Consider the following 26500-nt stretch of genomic DNA (forward strand, 5'->3'; position numbering starts at 1 on the left):
CCCCCTTTTTTTCTCCACATCCAGCCAATAGTGTGCGTTTTTTTTCTGATATATTATTGACATAAGCTTCGCAGCAACGGTATCTAGATGGCGCGAGGGGAATTCGCGTTTAAAGCGCGTAAACAATCTGTTCTGATAGATTTTCTTATTCAATATATGATAATGACCTTATTGTACGTAATTAATTTTTAATTTGCTACCCTGATAAACTGCTTTGGACGGTAGCCCTTCTTTTCTCTTCACTTTATAAAAACCCCCATTAAGTCAAACTCATGACCATTTTTAGAGCAAAAAACTTCTGTTTTCCAGTTGAAATTAGTGGAACGCCCACAGTTTTATGTTTAAACTTTTTTGGTTTTTTTAATAACACTACATATTAATAAACTACCCTAAGTATTGCACTTGCATCGGGCCCTTTGGGTTTGTATCGATTTTAATTACAACAAAAGCAAACCATTAGTTTGGTCAATTTTGGAATTATTTACATTTTAATAATAAAGTATGGTTGACAAAAGTGATTTCGACGCAGGGGCCGGTTTGGAAATTTGATTTGGAAAACCAGTGCCGTGTTTCCATGAATTTTTCAACTTTGGGCTGCTTTCTTTTTAACGTTTTTAAAGCATTTTTGACAATTATGGTTCATTCTCCAATTTACCTAAAAATACATTATGCTTATATTATTATATTTAATTTTATTTGATATTCAAATTCATTTTTTTTGCTTGAAACATATGTAAAAATGAAACCTAAGAAGAATTACATTATCAATAGGGAATAAACAAAAAATAAATAAAAATACGTAATAAGAAACAATTAAAACGCTATAGGGGTTTAACAAATTGACATTGCCTTGAAGGTTTACCCAAAGCTTAGTGGGGCCCCTGGCAAGTTTCAAATAACAAAATGTTCATTATAAAGATACAAAACTTGTTTACGGAATTAATGTGTTAGGCGAAGAAACAAGAAAATATATGTTTTTTGCGCATCATCAGAGCAATATTTACAGTTTGCTTGGATTTGTTAATCCTAACACATATAGTTGTTATACATATCAATGAAAGTAAATATACGTTTTTTTGCATCATGTACCTTATAAATATGTTTTTATAAAACAATCCCTGTTTTATATACTATGTTAACTACATTTATCACACACCCGTGCCGATTTTGCGACTCCGTAAATATGGTATGGCACGGCCGTGCATATATTTTGACGTGACGTCATTAGCGTTATGCTAACATAGTGTAAAGACGCGCTAAATGTTAGTGTTATACTATAGGAGCGTCAATGAAAAATGACTCTTATTTCACTTTAAACGGTCTCTATTTTGGGTATGTGATAAATAGAATATTAAATTCGTGTAAGTTCATTACTAAATTTATTGTACTCGTTGAATAAATTAATATTATGCTCGCCAGAGGCTCGCATAATATAATTTTATTCAACTCGTGCAATAAATTCAGTATTGAACTTACACTTATTCAATATCCTCTATGTATGGGTTGTTTAAAAATTAATTATAATGTATACATTAATTATAAAATTATCTTGTATTCTTTTTTCTATTTTCAATCTATGCATCATGTACCTTATCAATATGTTTTTATAAAACAATCCCTGTTTTAGATTCTAGTTTAACATATTGGGGTGTATGTTAACTATGAAGTGCTTAAATGGTAATTTTAACTTATAAATTGAATTAAAAAATACTTAAAGTTTGTATTTTCTTTACAAACTATGCATTCATTTAACTTAAAAAATGTCTTGATTAATTAAATCCCAGTTTGGACACTAGTGCAAAATATTGAAGTATATGTTAACCATGTATCGCTGAAATGTTAATTATAGCTTTAACTCGTATATTGAATTTAATCTATCAATTTAACAAATCAAAAAGGTATTGTAGTTTAACACACAAGAGTCATCATTAACTATGCATTACTAACACATTGGTCATAAATTTATTTTAAACTTTATTTTTACTTATGAACAATTTGTGATAAAAGTTTAATACATTGATAAGATAAGATGAGATGAGATGAGATAAGATTTGTTGATAGTGACACTAATTTTAGCTTTATTGCTTTATCTATTTTTCTATTTTATTTATTTCATGTTAACATTAAATTATATCAAATTTTTATTTAACGTGTACAAAGCCCTAAATAGGCTGCATGTAATATAAAAAAATTATAGAATGCATTTTGAAATAAAATATTACAAAATACCTGACAAAAAAAGGTAGACGAAAATGTTGTTTATTGGCCTATGAGCGAATTGCACATGCACATGCACGCATATTTTTGTTTGTAAATTGTAATTGTAATCTTTAAGTCAGAATTTAAATTGTCGCTCTTTCGTTTTCGTTGCTTTTCACGGTCTGTCGTTCCTCCTTTGGTTGGACAGTTTGGTGTTTTTTGTTGTCTAACTTTGTGTCATCTATTATAACGTTTGCTACAATTGTTTTCTATATGAAAGCGTATTTGAAGTTTCTGATTAATCTTTTGATTATATCATATTCTATTCTTAGACAATAAAGACGGCTCTGCCAGACATTATCAATCGAATTTCTATGTTTGTATTTTAACTCTACACTAATTAACAAGGAGGAACATGTACCGTGGTAAAAGTAAAACATAAATACATTTCCAAACTTTTCATGAAAATAAACATGAATATTGAGGCGTGCTGCTTTAAAATCCTAATAATTGTGTATTTATTAATTCCAGCCCATATACTTATCATATATTTCAATAAAACTTACATATATGCTGTTTTCAAGAAAAAGTAAATATTTATACGTCAAAAATATACGCAAGATAAAAAAATGTGTTAGAAAAAATCGCACATCCTTCAAATCACCTTGCAATTGATTCTATTTCCAATATTTATCCTTTTGTCAACAGGTGACACGAGTCATCTATTAAACATATATTACTGGTACTTATTATATATTTTCATCATATTTTTCATTTTCAACAATATCAAACTTCATCTTCAATATACAAACTTCATCTTCAATATACAAACACACTATGTGAAAAAAATTAAACTATCGCCGTTTTATTTATTTACAAAATATTTCAACAAATTCAAGCGTGGCACTCAGCTCTGTCGTATTTAAATGCGGTGCGCTATGAATGTAAGAACCCGCATTATCCCGAATGACTCCGATTATAACAAGGCTGGTTCAAAGTGCATTTATATACAGCATATCTGAGAGTCAATTTGTTTTCAAAAAAGCGTATATTTACTTTCATTGATATATATAACAACTATATGTGTTAGGATTAACAAATATATATTTCATTTGTATTTCACGCGTTTGGAGCTCAACTCCTAAGTATCTGTGACTTTAACGTTAAAAAAAGACATAAATGATATCGGGCCTACCGCACTGCGTTGCAATCGAATCCACCGCCGTCTGCGTTGTAATCAATTTTTGTCAATTCTTTTATTAAAATGGTAATATCAATTTCCAAAAAATCCAAAGTATGGTTGTTTTGTGTAATTATCATACAAACGATGCGATGCCAGTGTATCTAGGGGTAGTTTTGAGTACATATGTAGTGTTATAAACAAAATTAGGCAAAAGTGGCGTCCCCTCGTCAGACTGTACAGAAGTGTTTGCATAACTGGTCATGATTTGCACCCCATGCGTGTAATAAGTTGGAAGAGTACATATGTGGGCTCCAGTCTCACTAGGTGTTATCAGTAGAACATAAAAATATAACGTACAAATAAGTCATATACTTACCGACACCAGCAAAAAACTATCCGACAGCCATGTTTTCCCACCGCTTCTGCGACGAAATCTCCATCGCCGCACCGGTAGACCCACCGCTTCTGCGAAAGCTATGGCCAGTGTGTATTATTGACTTATACAGCCAGTATGGAGCACACGGTAACTAGATGAAGAGGGGGGAATAATATCGCATTTAATTGCGACTTACACTACTAATTTGTTACTGTATAGATTTTCTATAATTCAATATATAAGCATAATTAGCCATTGTTGATAGACGTTCGGACACTTAATACTATGTGTAATATTGCGGTTGCTATATAAACTGCTTTCGGTTTATTGTGTTGATGCGGTGTCTCGTCTTTTTTCTCTCATTTTCGCATGTAAAACCCCATTAAGTCTATCAAACTCTATGCTGCAACTTTGTGAGGAAAAATCGATTTTCTCGTGCAAATTTAATGTGCAGCATTTGAACTTTAGTCGGATACGCTTCACAGTTTTATGTTTAAACGTTTTAATTTTAGTTAGTTTGTTACTTGACATCGAGACACTGAATATAATTAACCAATCTCCTAAGGTATTGCAGCTAACAGCGAAATAAATGAGTCGGGAATTTGTTCGTTGGGGCTGATCACGCATAGAAAGAAGTATGGTGATTTTTGTTCAGTTAGCATCACAATATAGCAAGAAAAAAGTCCATCTCGAAGTGCTGGACATTAATGGAATCTTTACAATTTATGCAGGATGGGATTTTTACTGAGGGTTTTTTGGGGAGGGTTTGTCCACATTAAATCTCCGCGATATTCCCTGTGACCAGGGGCCGGGTTTGAAGCATTTTTCATTTAGTGGTTTAATGAATAACACGCCCAGAAAAACTCGAACCCAAGATTCATAAGCTTGAAGAAAATATACTGAAACTACTGGGCTGCTTATTATCTAAAAGATTTGAATAATGATAAAATACATTTTTTTCATTTAATCTTTTTCTGCAGCAAATATGTTCATTCTTCAAAATTAAATTCTTTTTTTTATTCATTGCTTACTATTGTTTTAATTTTATATTTAGTGCAAAAAAATATTTTATACGAAAAGAAATAAAAATTTTGTTTTGTTTTGTTTATGTATTTTTATGGACATATCTAAAAAAACAATCGTCTAAGATTTTAATTTAGGTCATAATATCACATATGGATTATAAAGTCATAGAAAAAATAAATCTTACACATATCTGTATACCAATTAAGTAAACAGAAGTTAAATCGCTTTAGGTGTTAACAACAATTAATGACATCGACACTTTGAGGTGATAACATCTGCTTAGATGCTTGTGAAAAGGTGAGCGGCGACACCTGGTGGTGCAAAATTGTACCTGGTGATAGTTTAATGGAATTATAATAAGATAACAGTATCGCTATTAGTGTATTGACTTCACGATGTTTATGTAATATCATGGTTTCAAAATAAATTAAAAAGTAAAAGTCATTAAAATAATTTTCAATATAAACTTTAATTGTCGATATCAAAATGTTCATATACATGTATGTTCTAAGAGGTAACATTAATGTCATTATTTCATTTGGTAAATTTTACAATTTACTTACAAACCAAAAATGTAAGCGAACATATACACATACATCTTTTATTATGTTCTTGAAGTCCTGTAAAGTTTCGTAGATGTTTCATATAAAATTGTTGGAAAGAGCGCGCGTTTTAAAGTACGGTGTACACTTAATATTTTTAAATGATACAAATTACCAAATTTTCACCATTAAAACACACGCGTATTATGGATATCGTCGGCATTATATTCATTGCCTGATTATTATTATTATTATTATTATTATTATTATTATTATTATTATTATTATTATTATTATTATTATAAAATTATTATTTATTATTATTATTATTATAAAATTATTAATATTATTATCATTATTATTATTATTATCATTATTATTATTATTATTATTATTATTATTATTATTATTATTATTATTATTATTATTTTGTCTATTATTAGTGTTTCCTTTTTTATTTTCGTTTGATTTTCTATTTTCACGATAATCCGTTTTTCCTGTTTTTGTCTCCGCTGCTCTTTTATGTTTCTTTTACAAATCGACTAGGTAAATATGTAAACTACTTTTATTTACTCACTTCGTATCTTTTTCTGGACCGGATATTGAATCTTGCTAATACAATACGACCAGAAATCCGCCATGTACCTAGCGCGAGTCCCGTAACTGGGCTGCATTAGAAAGAGCGCGCGCGAGTCACGCAACAAAAGGTGACAAAATAAAAATAGCACGCGCCATGATTTTAACATCGCGTTTGTTAGCAATATCTCTAACAAAGGGATATAGTCTATGGAATATAATATGTATATAATGGACAGCTTTTAGGACGTACACGGTCGTACTAATTGAACTATTCTGCTAGATCAATATTTCCAATTACGACAATAGTTTTCAAGCATTCGACACAACTCTCGTCTGCGGAAACGATGTTTTGATTTTGGATACAGTATAGTCAGCGTTTACGACACAGAAGTGAAGGAATTTATCTGATAAACAAAAACTTCCGGTCGCGTTATGGTTCTAGCTTTAAGTGAAGGAATAATTATCAGTAGTAAGAGTTATCATGTATGTTATTAATTCAACTTGGAAGCACGTGCGCATACCATAAGGAGTAACTAAATTTTGAATTCGGAAACGGTTCCAACTAGTACAGTTTGGTAACGTAAAATTTTGATTTTAATTTTAGATATGTATGTCGCTCTTTTACTAGGAATTTTGTTTTTGTTTGAATCCTAATACATGTATTATAATTTTCACAATGAGTCCGGTTATGAACAATAGTTTTTGTGAATGAAATACACATAATTATATATACCCAAATCTAAAAACACCGTTTTTTTTATAAATAATGTAAGGAAAAAGTACGACTTTAATCATTTGGTGAGATTTTATATGTGTAAGATGTTGCTGTGCCAAAGAGGCGATTGTGGTGCTTTAAAGGGAAAATTTGTGTGGGGTTGTATGGAAGTTGAGGGAGGTTTTTTGGGGACATAAGTATAATTACATAGTTATGTAAGAAAGTTACCAAGAGAATTTCTACAAAAGCTTACGTAAAGTGAAACGTTCTATAGTATGATACACAACAGCTGGATTTAATTTCATTTAAATTGTCAAAAGACTTTGTTGTTTCGAATTAAGTTTATCAACATTTGAGGATTGTTAGAATTATCCACATATTTTTTTTTATCTTTTTTATTATTTCAGTAGAGTGGAATTTTACTATCTAACGCATTGTTTAACGCAATCATTTCATACATACATTATAAATTTTTATCTCGGTAGACAAGAAGTTATACAATTTCTCGAATCTCTATAACAATTGGCTATGATAATCCACATAAACTTAATTCTTATCAAACTCATCTTAAAGAAAAGGAAAATGAACATACTAGCCTTTAGCCTGCTGGTGGGAACTGCTTCTACCCATGCGACCAGTGCAGACCAAGACCATCTGGCACGTCGGTGATCATGTACTGCATTGCTCACTATTTAATCTACATGTATACACATTTTAAAATTTCACTAAAAGTGATTAATGGTTTACGTAGGTGGACGAGTCCATGATATGATATGATATGATATGATATGATATGATATGATATGATATGATATGATATGATACATGATATGATATGATACGATATGATAATATGATATGAACGACACGACAGAACATAACAAGACATGATACGATACGACATGACATAAAATGAAATAATATGATATGATATGATATATGATACGATACGATATGCTATGATACTAGAATACAATACGAACGATCACGACATGACACGATACGATTAATATAATTATGACATGATAATAACATAACATAACATAACATGATATGATATAATATTGACAAAATATGACATGATTTGATATGATGAACGAAAATAATTACTTCAACTGTTATTGTTTTAATACACGTGGAAATGGAAAGCCTATGTTTATGCCAGTCATAGCAGATTGTGACACACAGATAATATGAACGGAAGGGAAATGTGTGATAAAGATGGTGTCCAGTATAGTGTGGATATTCATGAATAATTTAATCAGTATAGAGGCTATGTTCGATCGAAACAAAGCTATGTTTCTAAATAATTAACTATAATCAACTGCAATAAGTTGATTGAATTTTTTAGTATGCGTATGATTTTCTGTTTTTATAGTTTTTTGCTACAATTTTGAAAAAACAACAACAGAATTCAACTGATTTTAATGTATTAACGTTGTTAGGACTATAAATTAGTGAAATGACTTAAACTTTTTGTTACCTACATCAGTTTCATTTTTTAATTATTTTGAGATGCATCATGGGTGCAATTATGTGTCGTTCACACTGACAACTCAAATCACCGTATACCTTAGGAACGATTTGATTTAAAGGGATTTGGTCTGTAATGGAAAGTCTATAATTCAATGCATTATACGTTGAAATTATTAAGTATCAAACATAACAAGAAACAACGGAAGAATAATAAATGCATGTTGTTGGCAAGTGTGAGATACATGATCTGATTATACATATATTATTAAATCGGATAGAATAAAATATTTTTATTCACCATATTAATGTTTAATATACTAAATCACTTAGAACTTGGTCAACATTGGTATTCAAGAATTGTTTGTGTTTTTATGATACATTTCTATTGTTTATATCGATATCTGTCTATACTTATGGCAAATGTGCCCATTGTAGACCAATCCACTTTAAAAATGTAAAACTTTAACCAATCAAAATTTTCGCTACAAAAATAAAATATATGCATTAGAATATCAAGATTCGATAGCCAGAAACTTTGCTTGCAGACGATTTTTCAAGTTAACTCTCTCCGCAGACGACATGAAAATTTGGTTGTACAAGTTCCCATCATGTCGCTTTTTCTCAGGAAAACTATCTATTTATGTATTTGGTTATATGCACAAAACGTGTAAACTTCTTGATAACTAAATGCATTTTTTTTGCAGCAGCCGACATTATAGATTTATTTCACACGAGATTTTGCCTGGTAAAAATGTCTTCAAATATATATACGACCTTTGCATAATCGCCAGTGTATTGATTTACCGTGGATAATTACGTCTGCCTTGAGTGCTGTGTTTTATGCCGTTGGCAATCAGTTATCTGATATCGCTTCCAAAACAGCCTCTCAAATATCGTCTGCTTCTAGTAGTTGTTCTCGTTTTAAATGTGATTCTCGACGCATTTCAAAAGTGTCTCTACCATTTTTTCATATTTTTGATTTTATATTATTTTATGATTGCATAGATCTACACGTAAATCAAAAACAAAGTCTCTAATTTCAATTGATCTACATACTAGATTCTCGGTTAGATTTACAAAAATATTATATTTGTCATTTGTAATATTATACAAACACGGTAAATTGTCCTAATTAGGGCGCGGGCGGCGTGGGTAGGTGGAATTATAATGTATTTTATCTAGACATAAACATGTGTTTTTTATATTTACATACATAACAATATGATTGGCGTTAGATTTTTGATAGATAATGTTGTGGTATTTAATCGTTTACAAAGAAACACCCACGCAATGGTACAAAAACATAGGATATTTGAATAGCAATTTTCTTTTAATTTGATTTATAGAGGGAAAACAAACATTACTTTTACAAAAATCTGTTGATATTATAAAACTAAGCTACTTTCAAATGTTTTTGGCGCCTAGAATGGAGAGAAATGTTATTGTAATTAAAAGATATCAGAAATAATATGGTCTCCCATAAGAACGCCCTACCCTGCAAAATTGCAACTGTTACAGCCTCGGTTTGAGTTCGTTCATTAAAAAAGCTGGTTATCCTCATCGATGTGATTGGTTCGTCTCGAACTCGGGTCACGACCATGTTTTATCTGATGACGACAGCAGCGGTTATTCCAAATAGAGGGCTTGAGAATTTGGGCTCAAGAATTTGGGCTCAAGGGGTTTACATATGTATGTTGAAAACGAAAATGCGCTACACTGTCAAAAGTAATTGACTTTTCTAACGAATTAAAAATATCGATGTGCCTTTTCTTTTCAATATACGTAGATTTTATCCCAAATTCATTGACGTAGCATTTAACAATCGTTGGCTTAGTTTCGTTTTGACCTTTCACGAACGCGGAGAGTTTTGATTGGCTCGTCTCAAAGGACCAAGTCTATTGTACATTGGAATTAATGTAAATTTCGGTAAAAAAAATAATAGCTCTGTATGTCTGGGGATTAGAAATGGTATTCACGTTTTGTATCTTGTTCATTACGGCCTTATTTGTTTCTTCAAAATTGGCTTCCTAGGCTATCAAAACAAAAGCTCTAAGAGCACGGTTTGTTTTCGTTTATTTATTACCTACCTGGTTTTCTTGTCTCTATACAGCATTTTTAAAAGTGCTTTTGATTGAAACTTTAAAGTGACAGAAAATAACGCTTAAAGTGCTTGTTTTGAACTTTAACATAATATTTAGTTTCATCATGGGGGCTTTAATCGGTTTCCGCACAGTTATCTAATGGAGATTTTCACTTTGCAGCTAAACAAACAATTGGTGATGTACTTTTTGCGCAATATAATATACAATTTCAGAACATATATATTCATTTCTAAATATCATTCGTGTTGTTTATTTGACAGCTGTATAAATCTTGTTAATGCTTTAAAATAGTAAAAGACAACGAAGAAATGCAATTATGCTTTGAAGATGTTGTTCTGGTGTTGATCGCAGAAAAGGGTTGAGACTTTGTCATAGAAGTCCTAAACCCATGACTTGATCAGAAAATACAAATGCATGTGTCGCGGAGTCGCCAGACTTCCCTCCCTCTTGAGACTAGGGCACTTGACCGTCTCAACGGTAGAGTGTTGTAGATCTGAGGCTAGGGGATGACTGATCAAATCAACTTTTAACTGTAGCAAAATGTATTCCTTTATCTTTAATATAGTTAATTTGATGATTTGATTTAAGGTCATAAAATACAAACGTACACAGAACAAATCATTATTTTAATCATTCGTTATTTAATTTCAGAATGGCGTCTTTCACTGGAATGAATAGAGACGAAGACATGACTGGACCCGTGGATGGAACGCTGGGTCAGGCGACCAGCAGGGCCGCACACCTTAGTCTTCCTGGATTTGGGAATTCAAATACCCGATCCCTGTTTATTTTCAGCGAAGAAAACTTTATACGGAAGTATGCGAAGATCATAATAGAATGGGGATATCCTTTCACTGCGTTCTTTTATCACCAAGGAAAATGTATTTTATCGTTTTTATTTTCATTTTTACCACCGAGTTATTATAATCCGAGTTCAGGCTTACACATGTAATCTATGTCACGTGATTAATCTATGTCACGTGATGCACGTGTTTTGTGATAAACGTGTCGTAATTCTATGGATTATATTTATTTTTCTACAATTCTGTTTCCGTTGGAATAATTATTTGAAATTTTGGATTTATCGTACCACAATGTAAGGTAAGATTTGAAATAGTTCATGTAGATAGTTCATGTTCATGTAGATAGTTTATGTAGGTAGTTCATAGTTCAAGTAATTAATCTTTATAACCTTATTGCTGTTATGTTTTTGTATTGGAGCAGATAAAGGATGCCCTACTTTTCTGGTGGAATAATCACAATACTTCGTCAACCCTCGATCTGGAGTCTTCACACAACAAAAAGTGTCATTTATAGCCAAATTGGTTGCATTGAAATTACGAACCACAATAATATAATAATATAATAACGACATAATTTTGAGAAGCCAAATCGTATTTGAATTAATACAGCCATTTCCTCTTAAGTTCAGATTTCCTGTTCTTAGGCACCATCTGACGATAGCATGCATCGTTTACAGGCCTTTCACTCTTAATTTCCTTAAATGGCCAGGAAAGACAGGTTCGTCTGTTGATCAATGAAATAACTACGCTGTGCATAAATTGTGGAATTTTGATGTTAAAACTTGTGGTAATTATTCATGAAGCGCCATGCATTGCTTTTTAAATGTAATATTCGTGTAGTCAAACGCTGGCGATGTTTGATTATTTTACCATATAAAATCCATTTAATATTACCAAGGATGATACAATTTGAAAGCATCTAATAGCATGCAAATTTTCCGAGCCTTCTGGGAGTCATATGCCGTTATATTGCCCATGAAATTGCAATAAAAATAGATGATTGTGAATTGAATTATTTAATACTATACATTTTGAAAAATGGAATCTATTACCCAATTCTTAATGTCATGGACAGTATCATTTCGATATTAAATGTAAAAAAGGAAATATTTATAAAAAGCATTATGGTAGTTCAAATATTATTTTACCGAAAAACACCCCTCTTTTCGGCAATTATATCACCACTGTAGTAGCAATGATATTAAAATATCGCATAGGGAATATCGCAAGTAAGAGACAATTTGCCAATACACCGTCGGATCAGTTTCCATATCACTGGTATCGATTATTTGAGATAATACAATTTTATCACGAAATATCGACTGTATTTGCATTATTTGGATACATCTCAATTCTGAAAACATGTTTATCTGGATAAAATTTACTCTGCTTAAGCACAGCGAGTAGAAATCTATTAAAAATTGCTTTTCCAGGATGGCTTTCTCACATTATTTTTATTTTCTGCCATTCCCTCAAATCAAGTACGTTTATTTGACACTGAATGGACGTGTAAAATGCTAAGACAATAAGTACTTTATTAAAATCAAATCACTTGAATGTAGATTTGTGTTGTTTGGTTTAATATCACACCAACACAGTATAGGTATTGGCGACTTTTCAGCTTTACTGGCGAAGGAAGACCTCAGGTACCCCGCTGTATATTATTTCAGGCACAAACGGGCACCTGAGTAGAACCACCGACGTTCCGTTAAATGTGGATACATTCAAAACATCCATTCTTTTACACTGATAATACAGAAAATAAATAAGGACATACTATAGTATTCCATAAATGTATCGTTGTTCCCTGAATGTCTTGTGACAGGCGTTGAATGAATTAATTTCTTTGATCCTTGGTCGGTCTGTGAGACGAGTTTGAATGTATTAGTTTTCTTAGATCCCTGAATGGTGTGAATAACGAGTTTGACTGTATTAGTATTTTAGTTCCCTGAATAGCGTGCAGGACGTTTTAAAGGTATTAATCTCTTAGTTCCCTGAATGGTCTGAGAAACGAGTTTAAATGTAATAGTTTTCTTAGTTCCCAGAATGGTGTGTGTGTCGAGATTGAATGTATCCCTGAATCAAAATGGTATTTGAGACGAAGTTTGAATTAGTTTCTGAGATTCCAGAATTGATTAAGTTTCTTGTCTGTAATTTGATATGTCCTGCATATCTCAACTCGCTATTCATTTTGTATCCTTCCGCCGGTCTTTTTTCTATTGATATTCATTGGAAGGCCTAATTTCCATACTGTTGTACGGTATGTTTCCGTCTAAGAGAAGCCAAATATATCTCGTGGAATGTAGGACACGGCTTCGTACAAAAGGTCAATTATCTGTATCTCGGACTGGTTGAATTCTGTTTCTAATGGGATTCACGAAATGAAAAGAAGCTTAACTTTATTCAGACGAAATTTCAAAACTTGCACGACAGTTTCATGCAGTCGATATCGGTATCTTTCTCAATTAATTTATAACACACGCACCATATTTCGGCAAATATAATAAGGCAATAACAAAATTTGTATAGAAGTTAAATTAATTCTATATTTTCCAGTTATTTCAAGTGTTTTTCTTATTCGATGTTAGGTGAATTAAAATACAGTAACAAATCAAAATCAATAAAATATAGATATGATTCTAGTTTTATGAACTATGTTTCGGAACTGACCGTTCTTCTTCGGATTCGTTCTGCTAAGAATTCGTCCTGGAATGACCTAGAAAAAGCCACATCAATGTTTCAGCAAAGAACTTAGTGACTTGCCTACCTTTTATTACAAATAATATTATGTTTATGAAGTTCTTTTTTGTCTCATATATTTCATGATATATTTTTCCCAAACGTTTATTACATTAGAGAGTCATACTCAAAACTTTTTTCATCAAACTAAATCTGCCCAGGGTCCGGCCCTCCAAAAAACATTTTGGTATATAGTTTGCTTTCTTTCTGAATCAACTTTCAAAAACGTTTGAAACTAAAACATTTATACAAATGTATCAGTTCAAAGTTAACAGGTTTATTCATTTTCAACCAGAAGTTCTTAGACTATATTTGAATACAAAAGTGACCACGTGCTTAAGGAACATGTATCACATATACCTATCAAATTTATATATAAATTTGTTATTTTAAGTGAATAAAGAAGGGTACAAAATTAAAAGTACAAAAGTCCCCAAGAATTTAGTATAGTGTACATGACAAAAAAAGTCCTGCTATTTTGGTCACATTTAATTCGCAAGCGAAAGAAACAAAAATGTGAGACATAGAAACATGCTTTTAATATTTTGTTAATATAGTTACTGATATTTTTAAACGCAAAGTAAGTGAAAGAAAACGTTAAATTGTTTTACAACGTACATTCTGAACAGTAAAAGGCAAATTCCAGTATAAAATATGATCAAATTAGTAAGGATTTCCTTTTTTTTCTTTCACACAAAACAATAGCATCGATTTGCTGGCGACATCAAATTAGTGTTGTGTATCAGATAGGATTTTGTTGAATCAGCTTATGTTGCCATTGATTAGACGGGATATTAACAACATTAACAAGGCAACTCGTTTATTTACATAATTACATTGATGCGACTGGTTATCGAATGTTAATACTATATTGTATTTTGACGGTATTGTCGTTCCATAATTATCCGTTAAGCTTTATTAAGGACAAGCTTTTTTTTCTTTTCTTTTTTTTAAAGGACACGTGTATGAAATACCTTCTCAGTTAAATCTGTTTCTGCATGTTTAATGGCTAAAGAAATTTTAATTAACTTTGTAAATAACTGGTACCCTGGTACAAATAAAATTGGACCGGAAATTTTGTTCCGATAAGGAAGGATTTCGGATTAAAAGGGTCCGGATTAGCAAGGCTTCGATGTATATCGGTTAAAATTAACCGAATTAGGAAAAATGGAGCACTTAATAAAATATTACTTTTATTTACATTTTGTTTTGCTTTTCTGCAATTTTCTAATTAAACAGAGATTGAGTATAGCTAATATTTTCTTTGTTTGATTTTTTTTTCGTATAGTTCCAAGTTGTCTCGGCAATAATTAGCAAAAAGTATACTTCTATCATTATGATTTAATACTTGCGCGAAAGAAAATAGTTCTGAAATTACTTTTCGTGTATTGTTACAATGTCATTTTATTTTACTTAAGTCAGAATTCTTAAAACGCGTGTTTCGTGAATAAAATTATTTTCCTCACGGACAGTAAGGCAATTTTCGACGAAAATTACTCCGCGTCTCCTTCGACATATATGCCAGTTCTACTTTTTCTGAACCTGAGTAGACAAGACTTTTGTTTCGTGACGGAGAAATTACATTTCTATCTCGTAGAATCACTTTTTCCACGTATAAGATGAAAAACATTTGACAGGCAGAATTAATTTAAAAGACGGTTGGAGAACAACTAACTAGATTTGCCATTAACTTAAGGTCTTGTACAATTTCATCGATTTGCCAAGAAAAGAAACCCAGAATGCTTTATTTCCCGACATTGATTTAATGGGTAGGTTCCCAGGATGCCACCGGTAAAACGTGCCTGCAATATTGTCTTAATTACAGGGTTAATTGCTTGTCTATATAAAAGCCATTTGATAAGATTGTATAAATATATTATTCTAGAATTAATGCAAGGGGCTTGGTTGTTTTCCAGCTGATTATCAAAAGTCTCATACATTTTCTATATTTTGTTCATATTCAAAGCCGGAAGTAAACTACGAGGCTAAGGAAGAAATGCACCCGGATCGCTCGAATACCTCCGTTTGCTCGAACTCACCGTCCGGTCCCGGGAAAATCCGTACACAATATATATTACTTTACCATGAATCGCTCGAACATTTGAGCATAATCTCTTGTTCCTGCGGCAGAAATCCACACAATTCGATCGAACACAAAAAATGCGGGCCGATTCATTTTTAATTAGTGAATTAGTGAATGAATTTTAATTGTATAAATATTGCCATGAACGAACATGACGTGATTTAAAATGTACATAAATAACAATTTAAAGATAAAAGGGGAATACTACTGAATTAAATGAAGCACTTTCTGTTACATGCACAGCAATTTGCAGAAATTATATATACATTGTATACAGCTAGACGGATTGCTTAGCTGACGAAATAAATGTAAGATCAATATGGTGGTGAAATTTGCTGACTTAACGTAACCGCCAAGTGATTCCTCGGAGAATTATTTCAGTATAATTTTTAAGCACATGCAAAACATAAATCAGTTACTCAATCAAATTTTCTTTTATTCTGTGAAGAAATCAGCAGAGAGATATTGAAACAATAATTGTTAGAGAATAAAACCATAAAAGTCAATTATTTGATTGAATACCCGTATTTCGAAAGAAATTTACGATATGTTATATCATACTTTAAATATTTTAGATAATAAAAACCCACAAGCAATTAACTAAATTATATTATCTTCATTCCTGCGATGAAACTTAGTAAGAATTTATCAATTAAGTAAATTTAATTTGGAGTGTCAATCGTTCACGCGTTTCAGTGCATTAAACGGTTCTGCATTGCCATTACGGATGTAGTGCCCCGTGTCGCTTATCAAAGACCCTGGCGAGACTGTCTCCTAATAAGTTATTATAAATAAATTGCAAAAGAGCTTTACATGATGCGAACGACAGTGGTACTGTGGCTTGAACGCATAGAAGCATTCTTTATCACGCTTAAGTTTTCTCAAAATCAACCCCACCTCCACCCCTTCCAATATCCCCACCCCATTCCCATTTCACATAACGTTCATCACTGGGAAATGACACAGCAAAACACTTAAGACATACCAAGGCAAATGTTCATTTACTGACGCTTTTGTAGAAAACTTGTGCTCATGATTCCAATTAAGCCAAGCAAAGTTGATTAAAGGCAACATTAAAATAGTTAAGTAATTATTACGTTAACGTCATTTCAACTGAAACCCGATTGTTAGATTGCTATCCCTTCTTTTTTAATTGGTGCTAAACACTGTTATTTACATGTCAGCGGTTTTCTATGGCATCCGTCTTCTTACAAGCCTCCTTAATGAAAAAGAAATATGAGCCGCGTCACGACAAAACCAACATAATGGGTTTGCGACGAGCATGGATCCAGACCAGCCTGCGCATCCGCGCAGTCTGATCAGGATCCATGCTGTTCGCTTACCAACCCTATTACAAGAAGAGAAACTCATAGCAAACAGCATGGATCCTGATCAGACTGCGCGGATGCGCAGGCTGGTCTGGGTCCATGCTGGTCGCTCGCAAACCCATTATGTTGGTTTTGTCATGACGCGGCTCATATATTTCGTACATTTTCATGTCCGAGAAGTCCTAGCAGACAATGGATATTAGGAAGTAAGAAAAAAAGTAATAAAATATCAAAGTTTGTACCTTAGTGGAAACAAAATTACTTGTTTTTCGGAAGTCTTTTGATCCTAAAGAAGGATCACTTCCTTCTTCTGAAAAGTGAATTTCAATTTTTTTGCTTCGTCTTACGTTACATGTTAATTAAAATAGTACAACATCTAACGTCGAAGAATTCTCCTTTTCAGAACTTTTAAGACCAGTCTCTCCAAATTTTCTTTCAATAGACTGGTTTTGTGTCATTATTCATAACAGAACATTGATTTTTGCTCATCACGAGAACCTCAAGCCTACGCACAATAAGAAGACCGTGTATTCCTGCGCATAATAGATGAATTTCTTAGGCTTCAGCGATCCAAATTTGAAAGAAAAAGACATCTTACAATCTGTAATATTTAATTGGATACCTTGAGATAAAGCAAGCTTAGTTATATTTTAGCTTTCAAAACCACATATTTCTCTCGTTGCCATGGTAATTTTATTAAGTAAGCATTCTAGATATCGTAAATATATAAACTAGTGTTTTAATTTTTTTCTCTCTTGCTTTCAAAGTTTGTTTTTTGCAATTTGATATAGATAAATGATATGTGTAAACTTGACAGTACAAATTATGTACCTAAAAGAAAAATAAGTTAACGATGAAACATACATATGTAATTTCTAAAATATAAACATGTAAATACCAAATTTACATTACAAAAAATATGTTGAAATCAACAGTAAAATTATATTGTTTCCATAATCTTATGTTCGAATCTGGAAAGAATTGTAATATAGAATGACTCTGGTGTTGAACAAACCAGATGAAAAGTGAACGTAAATAGAATGAATTGTTCCAGAACAAAATAATTATAAAGCAAAGCAATTAGTTTGTGCATTCATCATTCGCCTTTAACGAAAAACATTTTTCTTTACTATTGGATTCCCTTTTTTTTTCAAAATTTAAACCTGTCTGAGCACATAGATGCGCGTGACAGAAGTAGCTTACTAGTAGTACAAAAGTCAGTGGAACAAAATACCGTAAATGACCACGATTTGAAGTCTTTTTAACCTAAGGGACATCTCCGGAATGGCGCCCGTTGCAGTATTTTTTTTTGTTATTCTTGTAAAGGACAATAACATCATTGCTAATTTCAAAACTATACTATCTTTATCATTTTTGAATTTGATTTCATTTTATTGAAACTAAATAAATAAGTTTCTTCCATGCCGCGACCGAAACTGTTTTAGCCATATGTATAGAAAATGTTATAGATTCCAAAATGTAAAAAATATTCTTAGCAAACACTATACCTTAAACGAGTACATTTAAAGGGCCCTCGTTCTTATAAAATATTTTTAATTCATAGCTTTTATTATATGTAGCGGGCACTTTTCCTGTTTTTATTGTACCAGGTCTAATATTTTGGATTTAAATAATACATGAAAGAATAAATATAGAATATCAAAAGCGAAATCAGTAGAATTTTATCGCGATCATTAGGATATCATGTCACGAGATTTTAGTTATCGTAAAATCTCGCTGAGGATTTATCGAACGATATTTCAATATTTACATTGATTTGACACCGTGTTACAAAGATATCTGTTACTGTTTACATCTCCCTATGGGGAGAATCGATTTTTCAAAAATTAAAATAAAATAAAATCGATACGAGTTGTTAAAAGCACGCTGACTATTGGCCATAGACTTGAAGAGAGGGGTATAGTGAAATATGTTTCTGAAAAATATTAAAATTATCAAGTAAATAAGTTTATTGTATATACGAGTATTATAAGTAGCGGTCATTGATGATTATATAAATAAATAAATAAATAAAACTAATTGATTAATTAATTAATTAAAAAGAGATAAATAAAGAGAGAGAAAAAATAAAATACTTGTATGGACGTATGGACGGACGTGTCAACGTTCTATGGCTTATTAGCTTCATTCCATCAATTGTCTCAGTAAAAAAGTTATCGCAAACTACGCTTGTTTAGATGTTAAACAACTCAGGAAACTAAGGTAATGTGTCATTAAGGTAACAAAATGTAAACAAAGCAGTATTTTGAATTCCGTACAAAAAAAGAAATCACTAAAATCAAACCAATGTCCGCTAAAGAGCAAAAGAAGAAGAAAAAGTTCATCAATGATTTACATTTTGGAAACCGTACTGTAACGAGATACCAATAAAAATATTTTTACGGGGGCTTAATGGGATTTTAATGGTCACAAAAAATTGCGCAAAGTTTATAACGGGAGGAAGTTCTAGATATTAAGAAATGTTTAGATAAATCGGTAATAGAACAGTGTTATACTTGGGTTCAGGGGTTTCCAGACTTTACCCAAGGGGTTGTATTTGGATATAATCAGACCTTTTATGAACAAAAAGTACGATACATTTCTATGTTTTCAGAGGCACTTTTGACAGCATTTCAAGCCAATTAACCGAATTGTCAAACAAAGATATTCTGTTGGATTCATTCTACAACAAAATATAGGTCATTGTAAAGATTTGCCTGATAAATCCCCCCTCTGGAGATTGTCTGGTTCTTCCCTGGTATACAATGGCTGTTTAGGATGTTAAAAGATATGTTTGTAAAAAGGAGAGCTAGATCTCTCAAAGACATTTTCTCTAGGACAGTGGATAAACGAACAAACGACAAAAATCCTAAACCTTTGCATGTTTTAGGAGTTTTATAACTTAAGTTAGAGTTTTATAACTTTGGTTCGAAATAATTAATTCAGAATTTTTGCACATGTGTAAGTAACAACATTACGATAATTATAGATTTTGGCATATTTAGTATACTTTGATCTGACAACATGCACACAAATCATTTTACATAATGTGACTCAGAAAATAGTTAGACAATAGCCAATGATTACAGGTGTAAGGCAATGTTAAAATACAATTCAATTTATTTGAAAAAAATACAACTTTAAACCTTTTAAGTATAAAATAAATAGATCAAGTAAATTCAAAGGACAGACCCTGGATAGGAGTTACATTTGTTCCATTTTCGATATAAAGTTTTTAAAATGTGCCGAGTTTGATAAGATACTTAATAAATACAAATTGTTTGTTTTATTGAATAGTTAATTTGGAATCTCTTCAATATCTCTAATATGTAAAACCTAAAGTATGAGTTTAGTATAAAGCAACAACTCGCCAATACTGAGGTAGATTGTTAAATAGCGCGAAGTAAAATTGCTACAATTTGTTCATAAAAACACCAACATCATCTATGAAACTTTTGTGTTTCAAACTTATAATTGTCAAATTAAAATTCACACTGTTCAACCTCAGGCATATTGGTCCCGTCTCATCTCGTTACTTCAAAGTTAAAGCTGCATGCTTTCAAATGAGCAACACTACTTCAAGGAAAAAATACTTAAGAAAAAAAAGTCCTAAACTTTTAGAACAGTAAAACGATTCAAGTAAAAATTCAAATATTATGCGTGAGTAATGATTGATTTTGCAGCACTCATTACCATATTTTTTCTGCGTGAATAACACAGTTAGGGCTATTTTTGCATATTTGACCTCCTTATTGTTGTTGATAATTTACGTGGAATTTAAATGCCTTTTTTTAAATTACTTTCTAAGTTCACTTCACAAAATGTTTCTTTTAAATACATTTTCAAAATTTTCATGAAAATTGGCATGAATTTGAGGGCAAATTTAAAATTAATGTGCATTTAAGAAACAGAAAAATACTGCTTTGTGTACATATGAAGAAGACACTATTTAGATAGATCAGCTGTGCCGTCAGACATACACAATTATTATTTATAAAACATACCATATGCACGAGCGTTATTAATTTAGGAAGAAACCAGTCACCATGAAATCAACACCAAGGATACACCCATCGTTAGACCATCCCTTACACAGCTATTTAAATACAGCTAAATTTTGACTTCACAAACTCATATTCTTAATCATCTCAAGCGTTAACTTGAACGCGTTTCCCCCCGTCCACTTCTTCTCTTGTATATTGTGTTATAAATGATTTATTAAAGAAATCATTTGTGATTCATTTCTATTATCTAATTTGTCTCAGCTTTTATTCGTCTTATAATGCATTCATTCGGTGCTGTTGTACTCGTATTGGTAATGGTAGACATTACATTACTGCATGCGTCATTCGAGGAACATAGTTTCTCTGTAAAGAGCATTGTGCAAAGGTTTTCATATGTGGAAATATCTTCCCTAGGGCGTACGAATATCTTTATAGACAATAGATATAAAGTTTATCAACTACGAATGCTTTACATATCATTATAGGACTTTTCTAATTTCAATCTAATTATAATCCCCCTTGTAGTTGAGTGGTTGCCTTTGAGTGTTGAGGCATCAGAATTGTAGCCCCCGTTTATCCCTGTATGATTGGAATCCATGAGTTTAGGGGCAATTGTTCCATCTTGAATTATGTGTTGTATCAACGTGTACGCCCATAGCCTTTTTTCTCACCAAACTACAAAATTATTATTGAAATGCAGTTAATGCACCTATCAATAAAATGCTAACAATTTATTTACTTATTGCAGTTTTTGTAACCCTCCTTTACATTTATACGTGACAGACAATTTTATACTTTCCCCCGTTATTTCCCGACGCCAAATTCTTTTCCTTCAAACCCATCTTTTAACTTGATTAATTGTTGACATATCGATCCTCCTCTTTCAGGTTCACTGTCCCGACCAGGAGGTCGTTCATCCTCAAACATTACAAAGTCATGCTGTTAAAACTTGAATGAATTCGTGTCTATCTTTTCTATAAAACATTTAGTATGAACAAATGTATGGGAGAATACTATAAAGAATGTATTTGTTAATACATGAACTGTGTAAAAAGCGTATTTTCTTCACAAATGCCAACAGATGAAAGTCTTTGATTGTGCTTCTATTAGATCTATTGATGAATGATATTTTGGCAGGGTAACATGGACTTTCTTGACGACAAAGATATTTTAATCGTAACTACATTGGTCATGCTATGACATCTTTATACACAATATGAAAATGATTTTTTTCCGCGCATATGAAAATCGATTAGTTATCTATAAACATCATGTCATTGCCAAAGTTACTTGGTCATTTCATTGTCTTCTTTTTACAGTGTTTTCAGTTAATGCAAGGTTTTCTTAAAAATGTATTGTTCTTTATATCTTTACATGTAGTTCCATTTAAATCAAGGTTCACGCTACCTATTGACTCGTTCAAGTTGTTCAAGTATTTAGAATCTTGAAGGCTCGCACAGGGGGACCAGTTGGTGAACGAAACCTGCTGCGTAGCTTGTTATAATAACTCCTGGAACTTGATCATGTTTTTTTTGTTGTTTTTTTTTTTTTTTGGCGATCAAGGCGATTAATCTGAAAGATTCAGCAGTGTGAGCCCTGCCTTCGTAAAGCAACAAAAAAACTTGTCCATGATATCATTTTGAATAATCAAAACATTTGCCTTTAAATGACGGTCTCTTTCTAAAGAATTTTTTTTTGGCGGGTGGGAGGACTTGTCGTTTACGTTCGGCAAAAATATGGCAAAAGCGTTTCTCATAATTGTTAGGCGATCATATTTCGTAAATTAGTTATTATTAATAATAAATGTAGAATGGCTAAAACGAGACGTATGTTTATTTGACAAGTATTGAAAGAAAGTAATATAAACATTGCATGCTGTATGCAAATGAAATCGGCTTTTATAATAGTTCTTTCTCAGAAAGTCATGTTTTATGACGGCCTATATTGACGAGTTCACACACAGATGGAAACACGCTTCCATTATGCTTTAAAGGCAAAATTTCTGATGTTAAAGTGTCCGGAAAAACATTAAGCCTAACTACCTTGGGAAATGGCGGATCAAAACACGTTGTGAACGAGAATTAAGCGAAGACTGTGAGTAATAGAACTCTATTATAGTAAATCAATAGTTCTTTTGTAAAGTGCGGTACAGTTTTACTCATGATGGAAGAGGTTACGGGGTTCTGTTTCAGTGATAATTTTATAGCTTGTGTTGTGTATACTCAACAACTTTCCTCATGAAATAATTATGATTTGAAGCTTGAATGTCAGTTTCAATCACATTTTAAACCAATGCTAAAATCTTATATCTTTAAAATCTTATATCTTTAAATGGCTTAAATATTTGGTCGAATGCAGACCTTAAAGTTAAAACACAATAAGGTATAGAATTTAATTTACATAGAGCTTGCTTGTGCTTGTTTAATTCCACACAAATTTTGAAAGTAACACCAGCGGCATTCAAATAACCTTACAGCTCTTTCACTGACTGCACATATGTTTCCTCGGAAGAAAACCCATTTTGTTTTTCAATAAACTCTATTATTGTTGAGTGAATCAATCTATTTTAAGGCTTGAAACAACTATTTTGGCCGCGGAGCACTTAGTCAGTCACCCAGTCTTGTGGACAAATTACAGTGAGTGTATTTCTTTCAAACGCTCATTCACCAACAAATGTTACACATTCTATAGCCGGAATTCGGCTCGTCACAACCAATCTTGAAAATCCTATAGAATATTTGAAGTTATGAGGCCTGATACGAGGTAACAAAAATTACTCAAAGGCATTATTTAGTATGACGAAAAGCAGTACTCCTCAACAGTATATAACCCAATATTATAATACTATGTCTTTATGTCAGACCTCTATTTCATATAATCGTTGAAGAGACCATTTAATGATAGAATAAATAGATATAATTCAATATTTTCACAAGAACCCTGTGTAGCGCAATAGCCTGTTTTCAGCATTTTCTAACAATTTGCCCTAAAAGAAATCTTCTTCATATTTTTTTTGCTTTTCTTGGGAAACACCTCATAAGCAAAAACCAAAACCTTTGCCTCCCAACGGCTGTTGCTATGCAACGGTTGCACTGTACGTCTTGCGGAATATAAAGTTTATACTGCTTATCTGGACGGCTTACCAATTATCCAAACACATTAAAATTTTGGAAAATAAAATAGAATGCTTTTTGAATTACCCAAAAAGGTCTGCTTTTTTCCGCTTTTGAGCAGGGCCAGAGCCTAAAAATTTTTACGTCCCTTTTGTCAACACAATGAAGATTATAAAGTAAAATATAAAAAATTTTAATCCCTACGAATGTTTTGCATTCAGTTGTTGCCCCTATAAAGAACAAAAGAATAGAACTGTGAAAAAGAGGGTATGCTTTACCGCATTTCTTGAAAATATTCAAATTTATTTTCTTTTAATATTGATGAAGTAAAAGTATTAAGTTGTTTTGGGTTGTATTCTATTCATTTTTTAACCAAAATTTTTTTGAATGCATATGACCCTAATTTTAAAAACAGTAAAGATAATGTAATTTTAAGAAACGAATCTGGGTTTTAAAGCTCTGAAAAAATAAGGGAAAAGAACAATTTTCAGAATAAAATTTTTTTGTGAACCCTAAATATAAAAATGTTTTTGGGATTGTTAGTCAATTCGACTGTTTATTTAGTATTTTATCATGGTACATGTGTGTCATCCGTAAATAATAAATTAATAACTCATTTAACAGAGACTTTTCTTATGTGTTTTCATTACAATGACATGTTCTTGTATTTTGTCTCATCAAACCTACGCCATCTAAACTCCTTCCCATCTTACGATGTAAGAACTTTTCAGAAAAAGTATGCTCAGTCAGAACACATCGTTGATCATGAAACTTAATGTTTAATCATATCGATCTTGTATATTGCATTGATCAGTCTTACAGTTTTCTACATCCTACATCCATGTAGGCTTGCAAATATTCTTGTTTTCTCTGACAGGAAGTAAACTATCCGTTAATGTGGTGTTCTTTGCATTGTTTAAATATCGTAAACTTTGATAAGTTATTAAATTCTTATTCAATCAGATATTACATAGACGCTTGTTAGGAACTCTTATGTAATAACTATCAAAATACAGCTGTTTCTTAATAAGTAATCTAATATTTGGCGTTAAGACTTTTCCGACGTTGTCTAGACAAAACTTTTTCATGGTCAGTTGATCAGCTTTTATTAATTTCTGTCTTTATTACAAAATATGATAAACAAGATCAACTATGAAAGAAGGCGTTCAATGAACGCAACCCCCACATGACCAGCAACAACAACCATTGGCAACCCCGAACAAAAACAGGATAGGACAGGGCACGGAAAGGTTAATCACTAAAATGATAAATAATTGTAACTGATAAGGAATTCAAAGAAAACAAATAAATAATTGAATAATAGGAAATAATTTGTAACTGATAAGGAATTCAAAGAAAACAAATAAATGATTGAATAATAGGCCCACAAAGTCAAAGGGCACAGGGAATGGGACAGGAGAGAGTCGAGAGTCTGCTTTACTCAGGAATTTACGGAACAATTCGCCACTTTCCGTGCTCTTACACAAATCAAATAAGCTTTAAATTGACAATGATACAAAGATCTCAGTTATCAGTAATTAAAAGAAATATATGATTCCTACGGAATGTAACGAACTCTACCGAAGAAATACGAATTGTTGATGGACGGAATACATGAAAGAATGCCCAGACTGCAGACGATATGTAATAAACGTGACAAGGGCCTGATTTGCATTAACGCCTACCTCTCCAAACGTGAATATGCAAAGTTATAGACACTGCAGAAAAAAATGCTTGATTTTTGTCTCCAAGAAAATGTACTTTTAGCAGGATTTTCCAGTATATGATATAAGATAGTTCAGTGCAAGAACAGACTTATTATACCATAAATGATGTTATGTATATACTAAACTTTCATAGTCTTAAGTATTAGTATGTTTAAAAGCATTATGGTAAAAGTTTACTTCATTTGTGTCAAATATTCGTCAAAATCTAACTTTAACACAATGATATCTCAAATAACAGAGATACTTGTACAGTAGTGTTCTTGTATATACATGTATAAAATGAATATCTGATTCCTGCGCAAATTTTTGTTCCTGATAGTAACTACATGTAGTTGGATAGATATATATGTGATAGGTTTTCATCATGTACATATTAACTTATATAGGTAAAACCAGTTTAACATTCTCATGTAAAACATTATCTTGTTAAGAATTTAGATAAAATGCAGACGAGGAAAGAGTTACCAATATGAACGTTTAATGTAACCCTAAATTTATCAGCCTT

The 26500-nt window shown here is 31.9% G+C and overlaps 1 protein-coding gene across 23 annotated transcripts in view; it reads left to right on the forward strand.

The window, feature by feature from the left end:
* LOC132746718 (voltage-dependent calcium channel type A subunit alpha-1-like) overlaps nt 1–26500 on the forward strand; it is a 289277-nt gene that overhangs the window by 185246 nt on the left and 77531 nt on the right. For 22 of the 23 annotated variants that reach the window (XR_009628030.1, XM_060735947.1, XM_060735948.1 and 19 more), the window contains one exon: nt 10850–11041. Coding sequence is in view for 22 of the 23 variants with exons in the window: in XM_060735947.1 (XP_060591930.1) it covers nt 10850–11041 (192 nt within the window). In the remaining variant the exon portion in view is untranslated. Of the gene's footprint in view, nt 1–6233; nt 6481–10849; nt 11042–26500 lie in introns of those variants that run through there. The other variant, XM_060735950.1, reaches the window with a different exon arrangement.

This window comes from Ruditapes philippinarum, unplaced genomic scaffold (assembly GCF_026571515.1).
Source record: "Ruditapes philippinarum isolate M1 unplaced genomic scaffold, ASM2657151v2 ctg110_1_1_1_1, whole genome shotgun sequence".
NCBI lineage: Eukaryota > Metazoa > Mollusca > Bivalvia > Venerida > Veneridae > Ruditapes > Ruditapes philippinarum.